This window comes from Tachypleus tridentatus, chromosome 13 (assembly GCF_004210375.1).
Source record: "Tachypleus tridentatus isolate NWPU-2018 chromosome 13, ASM421037v1, whole genome shotgun sequence".
NCBI classification, from domain to species: domain Eukaryota; kingdom Metazoa; phylum Arthropoda; class Merostomata; order Xiphosura; family Limulidae; genus Tachypleus; species Tachypleus tridentatus.
Window position 1 is genome coordinate 73588504 of NC_134837.1, and position 26943 is coordinate 73615446.

Here is a 26943-nt window from a genome sequence, read left to right on the forward strand (position 1 = left end):
CTTTTTTATACATGGTAAAATTTATTAATAATTATTTTATTAAAACAAGTCATATAATATCAAGAAATATAAAAATAATTGGAAATGTGTTTTTATTTGTTTCACAAATATTCACCAACTCAGTAAAAAAAAAAAAAAAAATTCAATCATCCGTACTTCAGAAACTTAAAATGTCACAATTACATTCCACATAACTCTTAACTGATTTTGCAATTACAGTAGTTTGACCTACTTCATTGTTCAGGTAAAAATATACAAAGGTACTTGTACACGTTACATTACTTTTTCAATACGTACAACTAACCTTGAGTTTTGCTTCTACAATGGCAGCTGCCTACAAAAACAAGAAAGGTTAAACTTATACACCAAGAAAAATATTAAACTACAAATGTAATCATTATAGCTGAACGATCAAAAGCATTTCAGAACACTCAATTACATGTTACATATCCAAAAATCTTAAGTTTGGAAGTACATATTGTTCTAAATAATGTAAAGAACCTAAAAACTGAAACACAAAAACACTAAGTACACAAAGAAAATGCACAACATGACAGAATTTTGTGTTAAATTCATTATAAAAGAAGACTAGAAATCCACATTTCCACTGAACAAATACTTGTTAACCTCCACTATGTTTTCCTGAAATGTAATTATACCTCCATGAATTCTAAATCTTTTATCACATTATAAATGAAACACTTAGTTCTGTTGTTATAACATAAAATTTATCACAGCTGAACAATATGACTATAACATAGTAACATTTCATTTTTATATCCATGAATTCCACTTAAAATTAACAATGTAATCTAAAAAGCAATTAGCATGCCATTATTACAATGGATGATACATTATGTTCTGCTTTGAACCTAAAGATTTGCAGACCACTATATTATAATTAGTATTTCATTTATGATAAGCTTTTACAGTATTTTTAAATGAATGACACAATTTTAATTTACGAAAAAAAAGCAAAAACAGATTGTGTATAAAAAGAAAACTTCTTGGAACTAGTTTATCATCAAAACCCCAGTTAATCTATGCCTAACTTAGTCGATGTTAAAAACTTTGTCTTTTTTAATTCATAAGAACTGTTTAAAAAAAAACTATTATTTTTCAATTGTCTTTAGTTTCTTAGATCCACAGTGTTTTGAGTAATAATCTTTAATCATATATTATCAAACAGAATTTTAGTCATCCTGGTGAAATGTCAGCATCATTACTTTATAACATTCTGACACATGGAGTGAAAATTCTGAAATTAACCATTTTTAAACACATTTAAGATTTAACGAAAATAAATAATCAACTAAATCAAGTACACAAAAATTAAAAATCACTCAAACAGCTTTTGTGTTAAGATACAAGACAACTTTTTACCAAAATTACATGGCAGTTATGTTCATTCAGAAGGAAATTCATATTAATATATGTATAACAAGAACAATCTCATAAATAATTGGTGAAAAAAAAACATTAACCAAACACATATCACAGAACTAAGTGACAATACACTGGGTGAAAATTTCATAAAAAGATAAACATGTCTTATAAACACGAGGTTGTTAAGATAGTGATTGTCATCATTCTTAACTGATTAATTTTGGACTAAATAATTTTTTTAAAAAACCTACATAAGTTGTACATTTTTTTAATCTTTGGCTTTTTATTTCTTTACATAAAAATAGTTATGGTAAAATTTCCAGTAACATTTTTTTAAACATTAAAAATGAAAATTATACATCACAGAAATCAGGAGAGAGGAAAATGTTAATTGTGTTCTTTGTAAAGAAATGATTGATAAAAATAATGTTTTTTATAACAATAACTAACATGCTGTCACATAGCCAGAATAATCCAGGTTAATTTATTTTTGAAAATAATGCAATAAAAAGGATGACTGATTAACAAAAATGTAATATTACACCATAATTACATTCATGGTAATAATAGTTATTTTTAAGGATCAAATTGATCATGTGTGTCAAGTAAGCATGCACACACACACACATATTTACACACAAACTACACAATGATCTATTTAATATGATTTTATATTTACATAAGATTTTGAAAAAAAACAAATACCATACATTATAAGCTATTCTACAGAACTGAATATAATCATAAATTATTAATTTGATTAACATGTTTCTGCAGATAATGTCCTTCATTAGCCTTCTTATTCAGGAACATTACCATTTGTTTGTTAGATTCAGTTTATTCATATAAAACAAGTTACTGATATACGTCTACCAGAAAACAATTACTTACAGCTTCACTGATGTATTTAGTCAGATTCAGTCCATTCATGTCTTTAATTAATGAGTCTCTCTGAGCTTCAGTGAGGTTTTTCTGCATAAATGAAAAATGCATCATACAAATAAGATTTATCTAGTCCATACTTATATACATTAAATTTACAGTGGCTTCTTATGACAATTTAAATACATTTAAAACAAAACCAAAAAAAAAAATTCCACTTTAAAATGAGCATTAAACTTGCAAGTTATTGGGTTTATTACAGTGAACAATCTTTAATCCCCATAATTAAACAATACTGTCCAAAAGCATATTATATTTATACACCATATAATTAGCTTTCTCTCAAGTTCTCTTAAACACACTTGCAAAATAAAATAAATGTCTCAGTTCAATTCTGCAAGAGCAACACACATTGATTTTAATATTGGGATAAAAAGGCAGTGAAAATGATGTTAGTGGTTCAGAATCATGATGACACATACTATAATAGTTAATATTTTGTTGTTATACACAAATCACCAGCTCTCCTTCAACAGGTAATTTCAAACTCAAAATGAAGTTATTCATAAGTTACAAATGATATATAATATCAAAAATAACAGAGACAGAGTGTATAATATGAACTTCTAACAACAAAATGACTCTTTACAGTAATGTAGTATTGTTTACATCCAAAAACAGCAACATAAGATTTACATAAAATTTACAAGTCATAAAAAATATGAAATAGAACCACAAAAAATTATTAAGTTTGTTTTGTTGTTTTTCTTAATTTCACACAAAGCTACTCAAGGGCTATCTGCGCTAGCTGTCCCTAATTTAGCAGTGTAAGACTAGAGGAAAGGTAGCTAGTCATCACCACCCACTGCCAATTCCTGGGCTACTCTTTAACAACGAATAGTGGGTAAACATGCTTGCATTTTCAGCTGTGGGGGCATTATAATGTGACAGGGATGCAAACCCAAGTCCCTCAGATTACGAGTTGCACGCCGTAACCCACCTGGCCACGCCGGGCCAAATTATTAAGATATTGCACATTAATTTATTCTATGCTCTTTATTAGAAATAAAAACATACAATACATCTGGCATAATAGTAATAAACACATACCACATTTTATGTTTTTACATTATATTAAGTTATTGAAGATTGGGACAAATAAGATCCTTCAGTAATTGTTCTGATTTAGTTCATGTCATTCACATAGCTATGTACTGTACCAAGATAAAATACCAAATAGTCACTCACTAATCTTTTCACGAATGCTGTGTTCTTTTTTAGACTGGAGTCCAACTTACTAAAGAAGGAGTCTTCTGGACGGTTTGCTAAAAATTTGTAAACCAAAATAAACAACAAAAATTAAGAAGTTAATAATTACAACATTCAAAATATTCTGGCAACATGTAAAAAAAAACAACATAAATTATACATCTAAACACTCAAGAATATCTTTCAGGTATAAACAAAATACAAGTTTTATTGGTATCATTCAATACGTTTTTATAGAACACATAAAGCACATTTTGTATCCAGTAATTAATACATTATTCTAGATGCTGTCTGTTACATTATAACTGATCATTTTAAAACATTAAATTTACAAAATATTTCTTTTTATCTACTAACATTTAGACATTGGTGAATTTACTACAAGTATTTCTTAATTTTTTAGACAAACTTTAAGCTGTACTTGTCAGTGTCAAATATACAGTAACTATTATCTTTTCTTAGACAATATCAAAGTAGCTTTTAGTACACAGTGAGATTTCTTCTTACAATAGAATGTGTGTGTGTGTGGTTATGGATATACAGTGATTAGATAAGTCTCATTTGTCAAACACCATGTAGGGTTTAGTGGACTTTTGAGTAATTATTACCATTTATCAGACCATGTTTTATCAGATTTATGACTATACAAGTCACTCATGTAGTAATAACAGTTTCTCAATTTACATTTTCGTTTACTTAGGGACTGTAATGACTTTCCTGTAAATATTTATACACTAATTACTTGTAATTTAAAAAATTGCTAGTTTCTTTTTCAATTTTTAATTCTATAATGTTTTGTCAACAGTATTAGACTGCATTTTTAAGTTTTTTCCTTCAGTTTCATTTACTATTGTTTTACACTTAGACAATGACATTTTTTTGAAATCTCCAAGAGAAACATTTTTCTTACAATCAATTTTACATAGTAAATACATGGTTCTTCCCATTAACATAATACAAACCTTCCATTTGGTTAAAAATAATCACTTCCCCACCTGCAATATTACTGTTTGCTGTCCTCAGTTCAGCCTTTCTTCTTAGTCTTTCTGAAGTCTCTACAATAAAGGCTTCTAGGTGCTGCTAAAATTGAAAAAAATATGTAACAATTTCCAACTAGAAGAGTTGTTAAAAACCTTTTTAACCACTCTATTTGTATGCTTTACACATGAAACATTCTTTGGGCAGTGGTATTTTGTACTTGGTGCACAAAGTTTACAACATGTAAAAGCAGTATTGTGTATTCAAGGTAATTAAAACAGTTAAGTGACTTGCCTAGAATACTCATGAGTATGAATCTGATGGTTGTAAGGGTGCCTCAGTGATGCAAAGTTAAACCTATTCCTCAACATGCGATACCCACCAAACACCTTTAGTACAAGAAACTTTTACGCCAAATTGTCTGATCAAAAATGGCAAACCAACTAACTTATCTATAAGGAGACATTAGATTTAGTGATGCTTTCAAAACCTGGGTATCATGGGGCAGTATTGAAACTCAGTAACATTGTTCTTAGGTCTCTAATCAACTATGTGACAGATACTCCCAGTGTCTACAAGCAAATGATGAAATTCACGCATAAAACCTTAACACAAAAACAATTCAGTTCCATGTTGGTTCTGTGAAGGATGATTGATTTCCCAAATATCTTTTCCATTGCAATACACATTAGTATCTATAGCCATCCCCTTGTTATGCACATAACATGATGTCAACCATGCTTCACTACTCCTAATTTCATGTTTGTATAGTTTAATGAAGTTTAAAAACTTCCTATGTACATTACTCTTTTTTATCATAATATTTACACTTTCTATCATAATAGTTATAAAACAAAATTATTCTTTAATAAATAAGAAATTCATAAAAATTATTAGCCAGATTGTAAGCCTACAATACAGTTTTCAAAATGTAAATTCTACATACCACATAGCTTTTAACCAATACGTCCTTGAATTCCACAAAAATCATCTACTGGTCGCTTTTTACTTTATTCATTATTCAACTTATGAGCAATACTGTATCTGTAGTTTTCTTTTAATAATTTAAATTTATATATTTATATTTTATTTCATTGTTCTAAGTAACAATGTTACCATTTAATTTTTAACTTATCTAAATGTTAAAAACAGCCATCTCTTTTTTTTTTTGTGTGTGTGTTTTATAGTTATGTTCTCTTTTGCACAGAAACCAAACATTTTTATTTTTGAATTAGTTACTTTGAATTTTAAACCTCACAATCAATATACTTCTTCCTTAGCCTAAAGTGCAGTAGTCCTATGAAGCTTGATTAAAACCTGATCTTTACATCTCTAGTTATGATACAAAAAATGGAGATCTACAGGTGGATGGATAGATACACATCATCATCACTATATGACTTATATACCCTCACAATCAATGCACTTCTTCCACAGCCTAAAATCAAGTAGTCCCATGAAGCTTGATTAAAACCTGCTATTTAAACCCCCAGTTATGAAGCAAAAAATAGATGTCTACAGATGAATGGAGATATACCCAACATTATCACTACACACCATGAAATCATGGATAAAATACACATTTAACTTTTCTTCAGTTTTAAAGTGACAAATTTGGAATGTAACACTGTATTCCACAGACTACAAATAGTATTTTCAAAGGAAACACAAAATATCACAGAGCCAATCATGTGTTGAGACATTTAACCACAATTTCCCATATTTTTTGTTTTTCTTCTGGAACGTAAGACAAATATTCAATTTTAATAAAGAGAGCACCCACTTAAAATTATTAGGCATAGTCATTTTCAAACAAAGAATCCCATTCCTGGTATGAAAAATTAACCATATCTAATCATTTATTTTCAAGGTATCCATAAAAATATAGAAAAGGGCCTAAACTCTCATTTAAGTACTATCATTGACATAAACCACAAAAAGGTGGTGTATTTTATAACCTATCATTCATAATAAAAAAGTGAATGACTGTGATGATACATAAAACACACTGGTCAAGTTGAACTGGACTGACCATACATACCTGATTGGATTATAATTCCTCTAAATTCCATAACTAGCCATTCAAGTTTCCTTTTACATTACAACAATATATTATAGTAAAACAAGATAAATTCAACACTAAATCACTTTTACAATTGCAATCTTGAACTTCATTCTACTAAGAGTGTCTCAAACAAATCAAAAAAGAAAATGTTGAGTGTAGAAGTTTGAAGCCTGAATGCATCAAATACGTAACTCTCTCACAACAAGGTTAGCCAATTTAAACAACCTTATAACCGTTTCATACATGAAATAGTTTCCATATTATATCTTCCATCACAATATGTGTATTTTCAAAATATTTGGCAGGCTTTTATTAAACATTACAAGTCTTTTTTTTTTCTAAACAAAAATCACATTTCTTGGTGAAGTATTTTTTACTAAAGAATTGTCTATGAATATAGTCTTTTTTTTTACTAGTTTGAATCAAATTTATTTCCATACTAAGATTAAAACACTTTTCATTTCAAAAAGTACAAATTTAATTTGCTTAATATCTAAAATCTGAATAAATTACCATTTTAAGTAAAACTTTATATTTTATCTGTTATATTCTCTACCCTAACTCTATACAAGTATGGTCAAACTGACCATCCTCATAACCACCATATATATATATATATATATAATGAAATTAAACAATTACATTTAAATGAAGTTAAATAAATAAACAAAAAATTTTAAGCCATAAATAAAACATTACAATTAAACAAAATACACTGCATATTTTTAAAAAGACCCTAGGTTAAAAGTTACAATCCTAGGTTTCAGAGGCGACTGAAGAAGTAGGATCCATGTTGTGGTGGGGATACACCGTCTACCAGTCTTAACCTCTAATATGCTAGTCTCACATAAGAAATAGACACAATTATATTAGAAACTAGTAGAGCAAGAAGTGGGTGCTCAAGCCCACAACATTTCACACCTGTATCACCCTTCACTGCCTGCATTGTTTTAAAAATGCAATGTATTTTGTTTAATTTTAATCTGTTCATTATTTTGGTTTAAAACATTATGGTTTATATATGTATAAAACTAAATCTAAATTGCATAGAATGACTTCAAATTGTAATATGAAACTACATTTGTTTATCCAAATGAATTTTAACTCACAACAGTACTGATCTATTTATACTTAAATTGTATTGTTTTATTGCCCTTTGAACAGTGTTAAACCACTAAAAGTTTATATCTAATCACCATAGTCAATATATGTAACTAGATATCAATACTGCAATATATGTATCTAGATACAAAAGTTTTGTCAATGGTGTGTTATAGAGTTTGACAGTTCTGTCTGCAATTTATTACCTATATTACCAATGTTGTCATATTTAAGTACTTCATACTTTACACTGCTTTTTCAAATTCTCATGTTTGATCAATTAAATGGCAGCTGGCAAGAAAAGTATAATAAAAAATTAATAACTGTAAATCTATTTTATTATTGATAATGTTACTTTGCTTGTAATGTTTTTGATAAAAGAGATGAAAACAACATGAGGTACTGAATACTCATTTTTTATTTTACTTAATCTAACTTTAATTAACCTGAAAAGTTTCTTATTTTTACAATTTAGTAACTTTTATAATAATAAATAAGAAATACAAATGAAAAACAAGAAATAAAGTACTTAAAAAGGCCTTTTGTTGTTGTTGTTGTTATTGACTACCTACGACACTTAATCCTATCACTACAGGTTTTCCTATGGCCAGGGGTTAAATACTATGTTATTGCATTCAAAATTTTATGGAACTACTGTTTTATGAATGTATGTCAATAGTGTGTTATCAAATTGTACATTATAATTCACATGTTATTATCACAGGTTATACATTTTTGAACAGAAAGTGAAACTGGTAGTTCTTTGTATAGAAAACAACACATTATGTTATTTCACAGAATAAAACTTTGGCTTTCTTTTGGTTATACATAGCATGATATTGAACATCAGCAAGAACTACCAGCAATTTCTGAAAGAAAGGATGTGATAAATAAGCATGGCAAGAAGGATCTGATTTTTTTATTTGATGATTCTGTAATCAGATACGATTGAAGACTATAGCAATTATGCTTTGCCTGAGTAATGATAACATCATAATAAGTAAGTTACATTAAATTTCATACTTCTTGAGGTGGGTAGGAAACAAATAAAAATAGGAAATACCTAGAGAAAAAATATCAAAATTTTCATTGTTTTTAATCTTGCTTTATAAAATTAAATATTATAAGGTATTGGAATATGAATAATGGGTTATGTTTTTATGCTATATTTATTTGTATACCATGAGAAAAAAGTAGTTTGATTAAATTTTGAATGTAGCTCACTAAAACCTCTTGACAAAAGGATGCTTGTAATGTGAGGGTTAAATCTACCTTGAATGTGGTTATTTTGTTCTTACAACATTCAAATTTACATTTTACTATAATTATACAGAAATATATCTGATCATACTGCTAATAAATAGAACATATTTGAAAAGAACTACTATACAATGCCTGCTTTTAAGTAAATCCATGATATTTACAATAGAAAATGTAAATTTTTTACTGTTACTAATCAAGGGTTTTGCAAAAAAAGATGTTTTATATACTGATAAGTGTAACTATTCAACCAAAACTTTTGTAGTACTGATAAACTTCTCACATTAAATAGTTAAAAATATCTTTATAACACTAAGAATCATACTTAAAATGAGAAAAAAACAAGAACATTACATTTATAAATTACACCACACCTCTTGTACCCTTTAACAAGTCTTTGGTGACAGTTTGACCTTTTCTCAAATCCTATTCGTCTAATCAAATATTACATTGATATCCTCTCATAATGTGCATCTTAGCTCACCACAATGTTAGCAATACTAATGTAAATGTAAAAACAAAAAAATCTACCCATGTGTAATGTTTAGACAGGAGTAAACAAGGTTCACTCAGGAAACAGGCAAAAGCTTAAAATCACTTCTGAGAAAAAAATATAATTGAGCCCCAAAGTGACTTCAAACACCACAACCATCTTCTACATGTTTTTCATGTTTTGTGTTTACATGTTAGTTAGTATATGTTCCACAAACAAACACATTTTCTTACTTTACTTTCCTCTTCTCTTCCTCCATCTGTTTCAGTATCCTGAAAACAAAACAAACAGTAAATATATAAATCTATATTTATATTTTGAAAACAAGTAAAACTAGTAGAAATTGACAAATTAAAGTATTAGCATCATGCAGTGAGACTCAATAATTTAAGCTACTTATACACATGTCAAATTGTAAAGGCTAATTGATATAATTGTTAAAACTTGTGAATGTAAAATACAAAGCTTACACAGAATTTGCAAAAAGTCAGCACCACAGCGAAAAGAAATAGAACTTTCTAGTTTATATTATTTTAGTTTCTAGTTCCCTTAATTTTTTCTTGACAAAGAAAATAAGTTTTGTGTTTGTCATCATTTTGTGTTATCCTGAAGGTTTGTTTTGAATTTTGTGCAAAGCTACATGAGGGCTATCTGTGCTAGCCGTCCCTAATTTAGCAGTATAAGACTAGAGAGGAAGCAGCTAGTCATCACTACATACCACCAATTCTTGGGTTACTCTTTTACCAATGAATAGTGGGATTGACTATCACATTACAATGCATTCACAGCTGAAAGAGCAAGCAAATTTGGTTATCCTAATGGATAAAGTTTAAAAATTTTAATGGAACAATCAAATATAACAACTTTTTTGACAATGAAACTTTTTGTCATGCTGCTACTTGGTGAAATGAAAGTAAAAAAAACATGGAGCAATGTAAGCTTTGATAACAAAAGTTTTGTTTCAATTATATAAAACATATTTTTAATTTTCAGAGCATTATGAATGATTAAATTATATACTCTCCACCTACATCAAAATCGCTCTATCCTGGTATTGCATATAAGCACCTCATTCACTTTTTCAAGTCTGATACTATCCCAGATTTTAACAGAGGTTCTTAGTGGGAAGCCAACGTGAAGAGATTCCAGGTCCAGTAGAGAACTAAGCAAGTCAGTATAAATAGTGCAGTTGGAGTACTGCTCAGCTTCAATATAATCCAGGGCAGGAGATATGGTGTACAGTTCAACAGTGAATACACAAGCTGTAGAGGGGATTCTACGTGCAACCACCAAACCGCAACAAATCATGGCAGAGACCACAGAATTACCTGATTTGGAACCATCTGTATAAATTGGAATGGAATGATTGTTCGAAAGATGTTCAGTAAATAAAAGGCGGTACTTCCAATCAGGAGTATCCACCTTTTTCAGATGACTGAAAGAAAGGTCACATTTGGGGGCTGTAATAAACCATGGTGGGATGGGCTGACCAGTGGATTCTGCAATGTCATCCAAGGACAAACCCAATTGCGCCTGGATGCGAAGGCCAAAAGGAGCAATGGCAGATTGTCTTGTCTGAAAAAGTATGGCTCACTGAGGAAGGAAAACACATCCCCAGGTTGGATGCTTTGGTAAGGAACGAAGTTTCGAAGAATACAGTAAAGACAGTTGCAAACGGCGAAGGTGCAGAGAAGGTTCATGAGATTCTACATATAAGCTTTGAACTGGGGAGATGCAGAAAGCCCCAGTGCAGAGTCAAATTCCTTGATGATGAATGAGGTCCAGCATCTTTAAGGCCAAGGGTCTGGCAAAGCCATAGACCATTGATCCATAGTCGAGTTTTGATAGAATAAAAGCACGATATAACTTTAATATAGAACATCGAACCGCTTACCAACTGGTGGTAGAGAGAACACGGAGGATGTTCAGTGCTCTTGTGCATTTGACCTGTAGCTGCTTTAAGTGTGGTATAAAAATCAGCTTACGATCAAAGATAAGCCTTAAGAACTTGGTCTCATGGACCACTGGCAGTAAAACTTCACCAATACGAAGTTCAGGATCAGGGTGGATACCCCGTTGGTAGCAAAAGTGCATGCAAACGGTTTTAGAGAGAGAAAAATTAAAGCCGTTCACCATAGTCCACTTCAGTACACGACTGAGGGCAGTTTGTAGTTGCCACTCAATATACCTCATGTTCAACCACTGACACGAGATGTGAAAGTCGTCGACATAGAGCCCATTTGCAACAGTTAGAGGGAGTTGTTCAGTGATGGCATTTATCTTTATACTGAAAAGTGTGACATTCAAAACACAGCCCTGAGGGACCTCAAGTTCTTATACAAAAGAACCGAAAAGTGTCGAACCCACACGAACTTGGAATCTCCTGTCCATTAAAAAATGTTAATAAACATGAGTAAATGGCCACGTAACCCATATATATGGAGGTCTCGCAAAATGCCATACCTCCATGCTGTGTCATAAGTCTTCTCAATGTCAAAGAATATTGATACAAGATGTTGGCGTTTGAGAAAAACTTCTCTGATTGATGTTTTAAGTCGAATTAGGTGGTCTGTGGTGAAGTGCTGTCGTCGGAACACACACTGGGTGGGCGAGAAGAGGTTGTTTGATTAGAGGAACAAATCAAGACGAGCATTAACCATCCTCAGTAAGGTCTTACAGAGACAGCTCGTCAAAGCAATTGGACGGTAGTTTGAAGGAATCTTGTAATCTTTTCCAGGCTTAGAGAAAGGTAAGATAATAGCCTGGTGCCAGGCATCAGGAAAAACATTCTCCTGCCAGATCCAGTTAAAAACAATTAGAAGAATATCAAGAGAAGCAGGAGAGAGATAGCACAGGATGTCCTAGTGTACATAATCTGGTCCAACAGATATACTGCCAGAACAATGAAGGGCCATTTTCAGTTCCACCAGTGTAAAGTGACAATTATAGTCAAAGAGACAGTCAGTTCAAAAGGAAAGAGGCGAATGCTCTGCCCGAGTCTTGATGGCCAAGAAGGTGGAGGAACAAGCAAAAGTGCTATATACCCGGCAAAAGCTTTCACCTAGAGTATTGGCGATGCTCTGGACATTAGCTACCTCTTGGCCATCAGAGAGTAAGATGGAGAGGGGGGACAGAATTGTAGTGCCCACTGACCTTTCCAATCCTGTCCCATATGACCTTGGAACTGGTGGTAGAAGATATGCTAGTTGTGAACTTAATCTGAGATTCCTTCTGGCTTTGACGTCTTACTCAACTAGCCTGTGCACGGCCCATTGGAAAACGATGCGGTTCAAAAGTGTGGGATATCTACAGAAAGTATCCCAGGCCCGTTTTTGAGCCTTCCATGCCAAGTAGCAAGCAGGATTCCACTATGGATGAGGATATTGTGGAAAACGTGTCGAGGTTTTAGGAATAAACTGAGCAGCTGCTTGTATAATACAGTCAGTTACTGCTGCCACACAATCTATTGATGGCTGATTCATGATGGCAGGATCAAGTTCTGTGAGAGCAGTGAAAGTGGACCAGTCTGTCTGATCCAGCTTCCACCAGGACAAGTGGATAGGGTGGCATCGACCACGGCCAGTCTCTCTCAAAAGTATAGGAAAATTATCACTGCCTAGTGGATTATTGTCAACCCTCCATGAAAAATGGGAGAATAATGAAGGGGAGCAAACCAAGAGATCAATAGCGGTAAAGGTCTGACTAGGTGCATGAAAATAAGTGAAAGAACCAGTACTGAAAAGAGAAAGATTGTGATCAGACAGTATACGCTCCACAGAGCTACCCCTCCAATCAATCCCAGAGGGGATGACGTCCATTCAAGTCCCCCAGGAAACACTGAATGAAGAATAGCTATTTGTGAAAGAAAAGGTGATGTATATCAGAATTAATAAACACTTTTACCTAACAAAAAAGCTACTGAATAGAATGAATGATTAAGAAAGACTCTTAAAATCACTGTAACACTTTTATAAAAATTAATAAAATAACAAATATGCCTTTATAAAAGTTGCAAGAATTAAATTTAAAAAAGTACTTTAAGTAGAACAAAAGTGCAAAGATGTAATTTACAAAAGTTATTCTGATCCCAAGAACACAGTGCTTAGAATACAACTGTCTTGTCATGGCTTGATTTGGTATTGAACAAAGTATTATAAATGTAAAATTTGTCAAGAAAAGTTTGTAATCCTTGGTTTTAATGTTTATAATACTTCTACCTAAAAAGAAACTGTGTGTTTGATATTTCAACATGTGGTATCTAAAAAAAAATTTAAATTTACCTGCAACATCTGTTGTTCTTTCAACTCATCACCTTCTTCAATGTCTTGACTGGAAGGTTTATGTTGAACTGAGTCTTCAAAAATAAATAGAAGGTAATAAATAAATTTATATTTTGAATGTTGAAAGATAAATTACTTTTCTTAAAACCATTTTGAAATAACTTAAAAGTTTACTTCATCAACTACCTTTGTGCAACTGATCAAACATATAAACATTCATATTTATCACAAACCTCCTTCAATGTAATACTCTAATTAAAACACAAGTTTACCTTATGCTCATGTGAATAACAAGAATACTTTTGTGCATTATACAGTATGCAAGTTACATTTGAATAACATTTACAATCTCCTAAATGTACATATCAAAGTATCCCTGTATATTATATAAGGCATTCTTTCTAATATAAATGGTTGCAAAATCAGCAATGTTGGGTAACATGAAATATTGATAAATGGTACCAAACACACAATACCATGTTTAACAGCACTCTGTACAAGACCAAAACATGCACACACTGACACTCCACCTATACACACATAGTTAATGACCAATAATACACAACGTCAATACACAGGTTATAAGCAGTGCTTGGAGTGGGGTCGGATGAGGCAGGATACCATCCTACTTATTTTCAGAAGAGCCCAAATCTAAACTGCTATCTTTTAGTAGACCTGAAATTGCTCTGGTACTTTTCACACTGCCTGATGCTAAAATAAATATCTGACATAAAGTGGCAATGAAACAAATTACAAGGTACAAAATCAAACAAGTTTGTTCCACTCTTACTTTCCATAAACAGCCTAATTTACAAAATTTGGTAATATCTCAGTAAACATTACAAGTCTTTTGTGAAAAAAAAATTGATTTTTTAATTATTTCCACTCACCATTTGTCCATGAATATGTGGAGTCCAAGTATTGACAGCTCCAAGAGCAAAATAATGTTCATGTTAAGATTAAAAACACTTTTCTTTGACTGAAAGCCATAACATTTCATTTGCACAATCTCTAAACTCACCTGTATAAATATCAAACTTTATTTTTGTTCATCGAGTTGGTTACCATTTTACCTTTTTAATTTTCCTACAATGAAAATGTATTTACAACATGTACCTATCTCACATAAGTAGCTATTCTTCTTCAGTGCTGCTTTCTATATGCAAAAAAAAAACAAAAAACTTTATGCATACCACAAGCCTTCTCATTTTTCTCAAAAATATAACTGACCAGAAAACATGAAGAGACAGTGAAAATGAAAGAACCATAGCAACTTGCAGTTACCTCCACTATAATCCATAACACTGATGGAGTATAAATGAGGGAAGAATATAAACATCTGTAATACTCAAGCAAAGACTTATGTTGATTGATTCTATTTGAAATAAAAAACCCAGCCACTTGGAACTAACAACCATGTGGGAGCAGGATGAAGGATCCCAAATGAAGGGGTAAACTGTAATTCTTGATGTCTCACTCCCATTTGTTTGTTTTTCACATATTGGAAAATATGTCATCTACTTCAGTAGAACATCACTGCCCTACTCTCAACTAAATGATTTTATGATCATTTCTATATTTTGTTTGTATTTCCTTAACCCATTCAGGAGAATACCTTCACAGCTTAGAAGTAGAAAGTGGTAAGGACTCTAAAACTCCACTGAAAAAAAAATGGGGTAAAAATTCAGTGGAGAGTATGTACAAAAAACACCTGAGATAGTGCAATGGGTGATCATGAAACCCTATTTTTAAAAGCAGACAACACCAGTTTATTCAATACAAGACATGGCAGGGATAGGCAAACTTATGAAATAATTTTATTGTAACAATAAATTTACGAGCAATCTTGTAGTATGCAATGCACAGTGATTGAATTATATATACATGCTATGCAAGTCAACACAGCTTGACAATGAGGATTTATACAGTTAAAGAATACCTAGTTAAGCAACAATTACCACAAAGTAGGTTCCACTAATAAAAGCAAAGAGGGCTCTGAAAAGGAGAAATAATAAGAAAAAAAAACCTTATCCAACCAAAGACTGAATTCTGATATTCTAGAATTGTTGTAGATGGTACACAATAACCCAAAGAAGAAAAAAAAAACCTCGATTCAAAACAAATAGTGAGAAACAAATATATGAGTAGCTCACATGCCTGATTGAAGAAGTAAGTCAAAAGGATGACAAAGATGAAAAAACACTCTGAACAAAATATGGACAGAAGACAATAAAGAAGAAATATCCAGTGAAAGGAAAAGCCAAACCTAATTGACAAAGCAAGGACAAAAACATAAACAGAGGAGAGTTCCAATGGAGAAAGAGGCAGAAATATACACCACATAAAGAAGTCATGGGGCAGTACAATGAAGAAGAGCACATACAAAACAAAGAAGTCTATCTGAATCAGGACAAAGATAAAGGTATGAAATCAAAGGAAGGGAAAACGGCTAAGTGGAGGAGTTATCCTCATGATCTGCTAAAGTTAGGAAGGGAAAATGAATTAAAGAAAGAATATATGTAGAAGGGTAAAGAAAATATGAAACATCAATGGCAAATAAATAGACCACCGATGTCCACAGACAAACAGGAGAAGAAAGGAAGACATAAGGGAAGGTAAAACAATTGGTTCAAATGTAGCCAAAGTGAGGCAGTATAGGACTGCATTAATATTCCCATCCAGAAAAGCAGTCCACCGCAGCAGGTGACAAATCCAGAAGTAACACATCCACAGGTAAAGTATAGGAGAGGTAAATACCTGTGGGATTTGGAAAAAATATATGGTGTCAAATAAAACCTCTGAAAAATCTGAGACCAAGGAGATAGAAGAAAATAGAAGAAGAGAATGATAATAAAGAAATCTTACTTCAGAAATTAACTATTAAAATCATGATTCACGTGAAGAGCATCTAAAAAAAAATGTCTAAACTCAAATACTGCCAAACAAGTGATAGATTGATAGATTTGAATAGAGAAAGTTGAATGTATCATGAGTATGTTGCACTCTTATTAGTGGAGAGTTGACACACGGTGATTTGCATGGAAATGCACTTGAATCAGTCAATTCCAACAAAGAGGAGATAGTGTGTTTTTCTTATAGAAAAGCCACATCAAGCTATCTGTTGAGTCCACCAAGGGGAATTGAACCCCTGATTTTGGCATTGTAAATCTGTAGATTCACCACTGCACTAGCAGGGGATAAGAGGAAATAGAAGGCTTATGTATACATGGCAAAACTGAACAAAAGTAGCTATTTGTGTGAGTGGAGATAATGAACCATATCAGAAGATAAAACTTCAGAGTGACTATTTGAAACTGACAGATGTTGGTCTAATCTAAAATTATATATAAAATAATTAAGCTCACATTTCTTTGTCAAATTCAAGAATTTCATAAACTATACTATCAATTTTTTATCTTCAATAATTTCACATACCATCCACTCCTTCTATTCCACACTTCAAGCACTATGTACACTTAACAGTCCAAACATCTTCTGCTAAAATGCAGAATTATTAGAAAAGTAAATTCAGCTGATTACCACTTTATACAATTTCAGTCTCCTCACATTCAGTGTTTAGACTTGACCACAATAACAGTGGTACTGCAGTAGCACAAAATTTTAATTATATCATGTTCCTTACTGCTAATAACAAAAAACTGCTATGTTTCTATGGTGACAAAGTGAAAAATAACTTTTTTGTATAAATAGTATTTAATAACCAAAGTGAAAAATAACTTTTTTATATAAATAGTATTTAATAACCAAAGGTTATTAAGTTATTTAGCTTAATTGATCCAAAAAACATAGAACAATTTATATGGTCCATGGTGTACCTTCTAATTTTTTCCAGCCATCACCCCAACCTCTCTTTTCTTCAACCAAAATAACTGGTTCTTCAAGTGCATGTTTGTCTGATGATTCTATTTCAGTTTCACAGTTTGAGCTATCTTCTTGTTGCTGCTGCTGCTGTTGATTTTGTTGACGCCTTCCCCTTTCTTCACGCTCACGTTTCCAACTCTTTCCCCTTACTTCAGGTTTTTTCTCTGTATCTTCACCCTATGAGGGTCATTAATAACATTAACCAGATATTTTTATGTAAATGCAACTGTTTTCATGCTAGCTTCAAAACTTACCATGTTAAAATGTGATAATTTTTACTGACCTTAGTAACCAGCAAAATTAAGTGTTCAAAGACTAAAAGAATTGAAAACTATAATTGTAACAAAATTACATTTAACATTTTAAAGTCTTTGTTGAAGCTGACAAATAGGCATTAATGTTCATACTATAATTATAATAATGTTTTTCAGTTTTTAAGTAAAAATAGTTTAATCTTCATTTGTGTAAACAACACAAAGAAAAAAAAATTCTTTAAATTCTCACAAAACTATAACAGATTACATAATTATATGTTGTAAGACATTTAACTCTCCATAGATGGAATATATACATCCAAAATTATCAATAGATTATGTCACATACATTTCTATAAACTACGAATGTTAACGTGTGCAAGGTTAGAAGGAAAATGTAGAGTTTACCATATGTTTAAAGCTTATCTATAAAAATAAGTAATATAATGAAAAATAAATAGAATGTAGTGTGACATTCTCTCAGCCAGTAAACTAAATAATCTCATGAGTACAAAATAGATGAACTTGATAAAGGTAGAATTTATAAAATTCACTGCATCTGTGGCCAAGTTTATAAAGGCTAAACATGTAGAAATTTAAAATGCAGGCTCGAGGAATATTAAAGCATTGTAGAAAAATATAAGATGAATGAATCAGTATTAGCAGAACATATGGCACAAACATCAGAAATTATATACTGGAACAATAATATATTAATAAAACAGGTAGAATTTAAAACAGAACTAGATACAAGAAAATTATAGAAATAGAAAAAGCAAAACAAAGATATTAAACAAGAAAGCTATTCCAGATATGGAAATAATAAACTACTGGACAGATAGTTTGAGCCTAGATACCATTTTAATATGCAAATGATTATGTAGTTATATGTTATACAAGTTCCAACCTTACTTCTACTGTTACTCCTGAAAATAGTGTCATACAGGCACTGAATCACAGGTACAGTCTTTTCGGGTAAGTCCCTATTTTTAGTAATTATTTATTCTGTAAGATTTTAACATCGTACTGCTTTTAATTGTAAAAAAATCTTTTACACAAGTTAATTTTTAAATTACTTAAACAAGTTATTATTACTAATTCTCATAGTCCAGATATAATACAATTCTCACACAGAAAGCACTTTTCACATCAACTGATTATCATGTTCCCAAATTTAATAGGAAATAATAATAGCAATACTAAAACTGATACTTTGTGATTTGTTAACCTTTAGTTATTGTAATTCATAAAAAAGACTGAAAAATATTTTCAAACTTTAGATTTATTCATATCCTACTTGTAAACAACATACATACTGATGTTTTCTAATATTTTTCTGCCCATCCTAAAGTAAAGATTTATATTTCCTAACAAACTATAATCCATTGAGAATTATAATTCTTAGTTTTCTTTTTCTTTCTCTGATTTTATGAGTAATGTTTTCCAAGTGTTTTATAACATTAATATTCATGTAAAATATTAAATCATATTATTTTTTAAAGCCAAAACTAGATATTGTTCAGTAAATTTATTCTAAGTATCATGCAAATGGATTCAACATTTTTATCTTTAAGAATTTAAAAAAAAAATCAAGAAATATCAATAATATCCTCTCCAATCCCACAAGAGTTTAGCTAATATCTCTTTAACTTTTGTTATTTATCTACAGAAAAGCCTAAAGTACACTGTTCCAGGATATTACTCAACTACAACTCTGTCAGTTGGTAAATATAAAATTAAAGAAGAATCACAAGTGAAATTTAGTTCCAATATCCTCCAACTTCAACATGCTTTTATAACTGATAATACATTCAAACAGCTTCCACATTGCTTCCGTTGAGCACATAAACCCCATACTATCCTAGTCTCCAAAATAATATGCAGCCATACAAACGGCTAAACTTTTAAACAATCAAAAATTGGAGGTAAAACAATTACAGATTATGTCACATATCAGGCTAAACTTTTGAACAATCACAAACTGGAGGTAAAACAATTACAGATTATTACAATTATATCATTTACAATACAACTGTTTTCACAAGACTGTTTTTCAAATTTATTACTCTGTAAATGTATTTGTAACTTATTCTTTGATCCAGTTATGTAATCTTACCTTTGGTTCACAAGTAAGGTTGATGAATACTTCTTGGTCAGACATTTCTTCTCACATCTATAAAGAAGGAATAATAAATCAATAAATATAAATATCTGCCCATAACTGTAAGTTATAAGAAATAAATACAAGTTTTACAGATCTAGATGTGACTACTGAGAAACTTGATCTCTTCAGCTGAATATTTAATTGTAGTAAAATAAACAAGTTAACTACGAAGAGCTATTTATGGAAATTATCCAAAGAAAATGAAGAGCTTTGCCATTTTCCTAACCTTAAAATGTATTTCATGTAGATGTCTCTCTGTAGAATGAGCAACTATTGTCTCATAGTATTGTCCCATGATAATTTTTATGTATGTCACAAGCCTTGAATGAAACTCCCACTCCTACACATTTTAATGTGTATTGTACCAGTTTTTATGATATAGTCATCATCAAACTGATTTTATTAGTAACATAATAGGAAGGTAACTTCTTCCATGCACAGTAATCTTCACATACACCAGTATCTGAACAAGTACTCATTTTTGATAAGGCAAAAGAGATGCATTGGAATGATGAGTAATTGTACAAACAAGTTCACATCTATCTGAAATGAACTTTCAAACAGAGATGTTAACTTTAAAAATGCTGCACCACTCTCCATAACATTTAACTAGATGTCTGCACTGAAGATAGTGCTGATATAGGAATTACAAAAATATAACATCAGAAAGGTGAAAAAAAATCACTATTTTTTATTACTTTCTTCACACCAGCAATCCAATTATTTCTACCTAAATATGTTATAATTAGAGAGAAAATTAAATTGTGTTCAGGGTTTACCTTTATGTCTTAATTAATTATGCATTATTGGTATTTTAAAATTCATATTTGATAGTTGAATGCTTTTTCTCTAATAACCAAAGATTCCTCTCAGCCTGCAAGGCTCACATCACCACACATGTATAAAAGATTAGGCTGGACACTAAAGTATCTCTGCTATTATAGTGCCTGCAGATACCATTTGATTGTTTGTTTGTTTTGGAATTTCCACAAAGCTACTCAAGGGCTATCTATGCTAGCCGTCCCTACTTTAGCAGTGTAAGACAAGAGGGAAGGCAGCTAGTCATCACCACCCACCGCCAACTGTTGGGTTACTCTTTTACCAACAAATGGTGGGATTGACTGTCACATTATAACGCCCCCACGGCTGAAAGGGCGAGCATGTTTGGCGCGACCGGGATGCGAACCTGCAACCCTCAGATTACGAGTCGCACGCCTTAACCCACCTGGCCATGCCGGGCCAAGTACCATTTGACATGTATTAACTTAAATAATCAGTGTTAAGAATAGAAAAAGAAAAACTATAAGTGAAAATGTAAAGACATGAAATTATATGTATGATCCAAAGAAGATATTTTAAGAATATTCAGTAAAAGTTTAAAGGTATGTATACATTTTATTTTTTAATTTTAAACATTTCATTGCACTGTATGTTGATAACAGCTAGAGATATGATAGTGAAAACAGAAAATAAACATTTATCTTGAAAGAACTTTTGATGGTCATTTAGCAAGTTATAGAGAATATGCATGTGAAATGTGAAAAATGTAACATAATGAACAATTTTTTTTATACTCAAAATGAAAAATTACTTTGCGGGTAAACTATTCAGTCTGAGCACAAATACCTGTTAAATAATGAATTTTTATTTGAAATAGTAAAAAAACAAAATTTAATAGTTTATTTGTTAAACGTGACAAAAATGTTCATAAAAGTATGTAGTTTAACAAATAAACTATTAAATTTTGTTTTTTATTTTCATTTATAAATTTTTATTAGAAATAGTAAAAAAACAAAATTTAATAGTTTATTTGTTAAACTTCATACTTTTATGAACATTTTTGTCACGTTTTAAACAATTCTATCCATTAAATTTATTGGTGTAATCAAATTTAATGAGAGTTACATAATGTGTTTCAGTCCAAAGCATGTTGTTATGTAAATACGTCTTGTAGCAATGTGCAAGATAATAGCTAATTGCTGTGCAAAGTAGCATATCTTGTAAACAATTCTGGTGAGATTGTTTAGGTTCTTTAACTAAATTAACAATCAGAGTTAATGAGTCAATTAATGAGAATTACATAATGTGTTTCAGTCCAAAGCATGTTGTTACGTAAATAAGTCTTATAGCAATGTGCAAGATAAAAGCTAATTGCTGTGCAGAGTAGCATATCTTGTAAACAATTCTGGTGATATTGTTTAGGTTCTTTAACTAAATTAACAATATAAACATGTTTGAAGTTACAGATCAAAACCACAAGAGTAGCTTAAAAAGTCTAGAAATTTGATTTTTTTGTTACTCTGGAACCTGAAATTACAAACAATATTAGAGCTGGGTAATTAGTGGAATTTCCTATTCAGTTAATTGTTCATATTTTAATTTACTGCATTCAAGTAATAAATTATTATCATAAGATAGCAAATAAAACAATAAAACCAAAGCCCAAAATCAAGTTTCAATACCAGAGATAGATAGGGTATACACAGCCCATTATACAGCTTTGCACTTAAACAAAACAGAAATATTTAAGTTGCTTGAATATCCAAAATAAACCAAAGTAATAATAATCAGTTTCAGTATTTTCCTTCATTATATTTAAGAACTTAATCAGAATTTCAATTACTGGGCAGTTGGAATAATCATAAACAACAATAATTAAAAAACACTAGCTAAAAAGTTTTGTGAAATTAATAGGTTTGATCATAACTTTGAAAGACTGTTTTCTGTAGCATTGATCAGTGTAATGGATGCTCACAAGTAATTAGTTAATTAACTATTCATCTCTTATTGTAATATTTAAAAATATTACACATTTAGAGAATTTGTTTATGGGTGTTTTGTTAAGTGGATGAAAGAAAAAACCAGAAATAGAAACTACAATGAAAATTAATTTAAACTTTGGAAGCCAATATGCAATCATTCTTTGGTAGGACAAAGTTAAAGTTTTTAAAGTTATAAGCATTTAAAATTATTTTCCCAATTGCACTTTGCAAGTCACATTAACTTAAACCTTATATACATTTTAAATCTCTAGTTAGTTCTACAGGTGCAGAGATAATCTTGATTGGCTGTATACACTTTTGTCAGATCTTTATGTTATTGAAGATCTGAACTTTTCAATGTCTAAAGCAGTACAGCTTGACCAAGGATGGCACAGAACAGGTCATCTGGAGTTAAAATAAATTTCAATTTTTGAGAAAATGGCTGAAAAAATGTCATGAAACGTATATATATGGTCACACATATATACAAGATTTTTAAGGAATTATAAAAGTATCTTTGTTGTTTACGGTACTTATGGCAAATATTGTGAACATTCTTAAAAAATAATGCAAGTCTAAATGCTCTAGTCTAAATGGAAATGAAAATGGGATAAGATTTCAATTTGGAAATACCCTCTTGACAAAAGTATTTTTATTATGTACTACTATCATAACAAAAGTTTCCTGCTTTCAAGACATTAACAGTACAAGTTAAAGTCTGTATATTAAGTACAATGGGTTTTAGAAGTAGCTCAAGAATCATGATATTTAGTTCAAAAATCACATTCAGATTCTTTTTAGATTGAGTAGATTTACATGAACAATGAATGTTTTTAGCTTGTTACATGCTGGCTTCACTGAATCACAAATTTTTTGCTTAAGTTTTTTTTTTATTCAACTGATAGCCTTAACTACACATTTCTTTCAAATGTATAATTCTTATGTTTAAAATGTTTCTTTTCATGAAGAGGAAGAACAATCATATAATTTTCAGGCCACATTATGTTACATACAGATGTGTTTGTCAATACATTTTCTTAAACTGGAGAAAATGTATTTTTAGATAATTTATACAAGTCAATACAAATATCATACTTTGCAATTTATTATATCTTACTATTTACATTATAGTTTTCCATTTTGTTGCACTTCATTTAAAGTTATGGTTCTATTTTCTTTGAAAAGACAGTTGTTGTAGAAGATTCATAGGAGAGCTATAACAAATGATCCCAAGAATGGGTGGTTTGTCATATGAAGACAGTACACAATTTTTTTTAATTAGTTCTCTCTTGAAAAAAAAAGAGAGAGAGAGAGAGGAACAAGGGGTCAATGGCAACTTAACTGAAATTATTAAAGAAACTGATGTATCAGTTTTTTTCCATGTACTGAATTCTAACAACAGTAGAATCAAATCATAAATTTAAGACCAAAAAATATCAGGCATCTCCAACTGAGACAGTTTTATTCTCAAAAATGTTTCTACATCTGTGCAACAGATTCTCCACTAGCTTACAGTCTGCTAGTTTAAGGGAAAAGGTTAAACAAAAAACTTTGATTTGGGAATTCAGTGTAAGATTTGATTTTCTGTTCGATTAAGAAGTTTGGAAGTCAGGACATTCTTGGTATATCAAAAAGTTTCCAAAAGTATTTGAGTTTGTAGCATTTGATATGAATACTAATAACTTGAAAAGTGTTAAAGTACACCCAAAATGATAAGAATATAATAAGGTCAACAAAACATTAATTACTGAACTTACAAATAGAAACAAACAAAAAAACAGTACAATATCTATAAATGACAAAAAAGTAAACCAGCTGTAGCACTACTTTTTGTTCAATGTGATTTATCAAACTTGTTTTCAGGCTTTTTTTTCCTGTCACGAATACTACAATGTTAGTATTAGTCATTATACTGAGACAGGTTTCATAAATTACAGCAAAAGCCATCAAAATACTTCATGAAAAAGAAACAAGATTATTAGCTTTATAACATTTACATTTACTGGAAAACAAAGTTTCTGACATAGTTTTGATTATGATTCAGAAACTGTAGCAGACCTAAGTCAAATAATTAAATTCTACTTCTATTGAATACAAACACGAATTGACAGTTAATGAAAAAGTGAATAGCTCATAGTTCCAGTAGTCTTTATTATTATCATTATAAATATAAAAACTACTTCATACGCTTTTTTAATGTTCCAACAGCCTGTAAATCTTTCCAAAATTGGGGCATCTTATCAATTTGAAGATAATACATATATGCAATGTAAAGTAAACAAGTGAAGCAAATCATTAAGATTACAAAGGCTATTTCAAACACAGTCAGTAAATTTACAAAATTTCATAATTATGCTCACTTCTCAGCTATCTAGTATTAGTAAATGAAGTTATGTCCCTTGATCAATATGGTAAATCTCTTTGGCTTTCTGCAACACTTAATATTCTTAAATATGTCAAATGCTTCAATGTTTTTCAGTAGATAAGATTGTTTCAAAGCTGCTACTGTTACCCATCTCGTACTTTATACATAGTAAATCAGAGCTTTAATCATACTTGTTGCTAATTCAATAATTCATGAGACCCCACTAAGATTAAACTATGTATCTCAAATTATAATCTAACATTACTTACTACTATTACCAGTTAAAAACGATGCAAAATTATCGTCATAACATTACTCATTAACAACATTAACGTTAGAGTTTTAAGTCTTTTAAAATTTTAAAATTAGTCTTGGAATTTAGAGCTACCAGTCAGCAGAATCATTTAGAAACTGTTTTCTTGACTAACGTGAACACCACAGACCAAATTTAATTTAATGTTTAATCTTTTATTCCTTAGGAATGAAATACGATTTAAAGTTATTTCATAACTTACACGATTTTGCAAACACCCAAGTTTCATGAGTGGCGATTGTTTTAACTTTCTCGTTCATGAATTAGGCTTAACTATATCAGTCACAGCAAAACCTACTTCCAAATCCAACTGTTTCGAGATGAAATAAATTTAGTTAGTTCTGTGTAAATATTATTAAACATTCGCACAAAAACTCATATAGCTTTTATACAAATTTTAAAACACGTTTACGTTTTGTAACGTTATATCAAACTCCAGCCATAATAAATAATAAAACAAAACTGAAATCACATAATCATACTACCACATTTTGTCAAACAATAACTTGCATGAGTACTGTACCCGTTCAAACATTTGGTCACAAGTTTCGCACGTTATGTCGTATCTCTACCATCGCTAAAAACAAAGTTTAAATAATGATATTAGGCAATGAGCAAGTACATTTCCAAGGATCATTTATTATCATAATCTCATAGAAAAAATTATTCAATTACTATCAGTCACGATCTCGTCTGTATAATGTTTCTCGAACAACTTTATGACGTCCAGCACGTGTTTATTGGCTTATCCTGTTTGAAATTATGCGTAAACAAAATACAGGGTGTTCGGAAAGCACTGTGCAGTTTTGTAATCATATCCATATGTAAGTGCACAGTGACTTTCCGAACACCCTGTATATTATAGCGGTCACTATTCATTACAGTGTAATATGTTTTAACCTAACCAAGTTCATAATGCATATAAAAGCTGTGTGTGAAATACTACAAAAGGATTCAAGACTTACATACGTCGGTATTACAGTTCGCATTAATGAACGACATAATATGAAGTTTATGCTTCAAAGCTACAACTCTCTTATTCTCTCATATTCCTGACTTTGAACTAAAAGGTAAAATAAAGCACATTGATCTTGATGGATAGTGGAATTACAACAGAAAAAAGATAAAAACTATTAAAAAATAACACTAGTTGCATATCTTGAAATTTCTCTTTTTCTATCCATCTTATATCTATGTACATACCTACTTAATTCATAATATGGATCAATGAAAGCATTCTTACTAACAAATATTATTATAACTGAAAAAAATCGATAAGTGAAAAGAAACTCTGGGACTGAAACACGATCCTAAAACCTTTGGCTAAAGGAGTAATACCTTCAGGTTAAGGTTAACCTAAAGATGACCTTAAAAGGTAGAAACGTTGTTCTGTACTTTATTTTAATTAAAGTTTTAATACCCATACCAGCCATCTTTCGAATATACTTTTTACTTTAAGTGAGTTTATCGTCATCATGTATTAAACACT

At 30.7% G+C, this 26943-nt stretch overlaps 1 protein-coding gene across 20 annotated transcripts in view; it reads right to left on the reverse strand.

Moving 5' to 3' along the window:
* The window catches only part of Upf2 (UPF2 regulator of nonsense mediated mRNA decay), a 131675-nt gene extending 104999 nt beyond the window's left edge, over positions 1-26676 (reverse strand). For 4 of the 20 annotated variants that reach the window (XR_013021509.1, XR_013021520.1, XM_076481780.1 and 1 more), the window contains exons 1-9: positions 25657-25979; positions 19967-20023; positions 17551-17773; positions 13715-13788; positions 9668-9706; positions 4533-4617; positions 3517-3593; positions 2278-2358; positions 305-334 (exon numbers count right to left, since the gene is read on the reverse strand). Coding sequence is in view for 8 of the 20 variants with exons in the window: in XM_076481780.1 (XP_076337895.1) it covers positions 305-334; positions 2278-2358; positions 3517-3593; positions 4533-4617; positions 9668-9706; positions 13715-13788; positions 17551-17773; positions 19967-20011 (654 nt within the window). In the remaining 12 variants the exon portion in view is untranslated. Of the gene's footprint in view, positions 1-304; positions 335-2277; positions 2359-3516; positions 3594-4532; positions 4618-9667; positions 9707-13714; positions 13789-17550; positions 17774-19966; positions 20024-25656; positions 26311-26419; positions 26512-26657 lie in introns of those variants that run through there. The other 16 variants (XR_013021512.1, XM_076481776.1, XR_013021510.1 and 13 more) reach the window with 12 other exon arrangements.
* Positions 26677-26943: the final 267 nt, after the last annotated feature.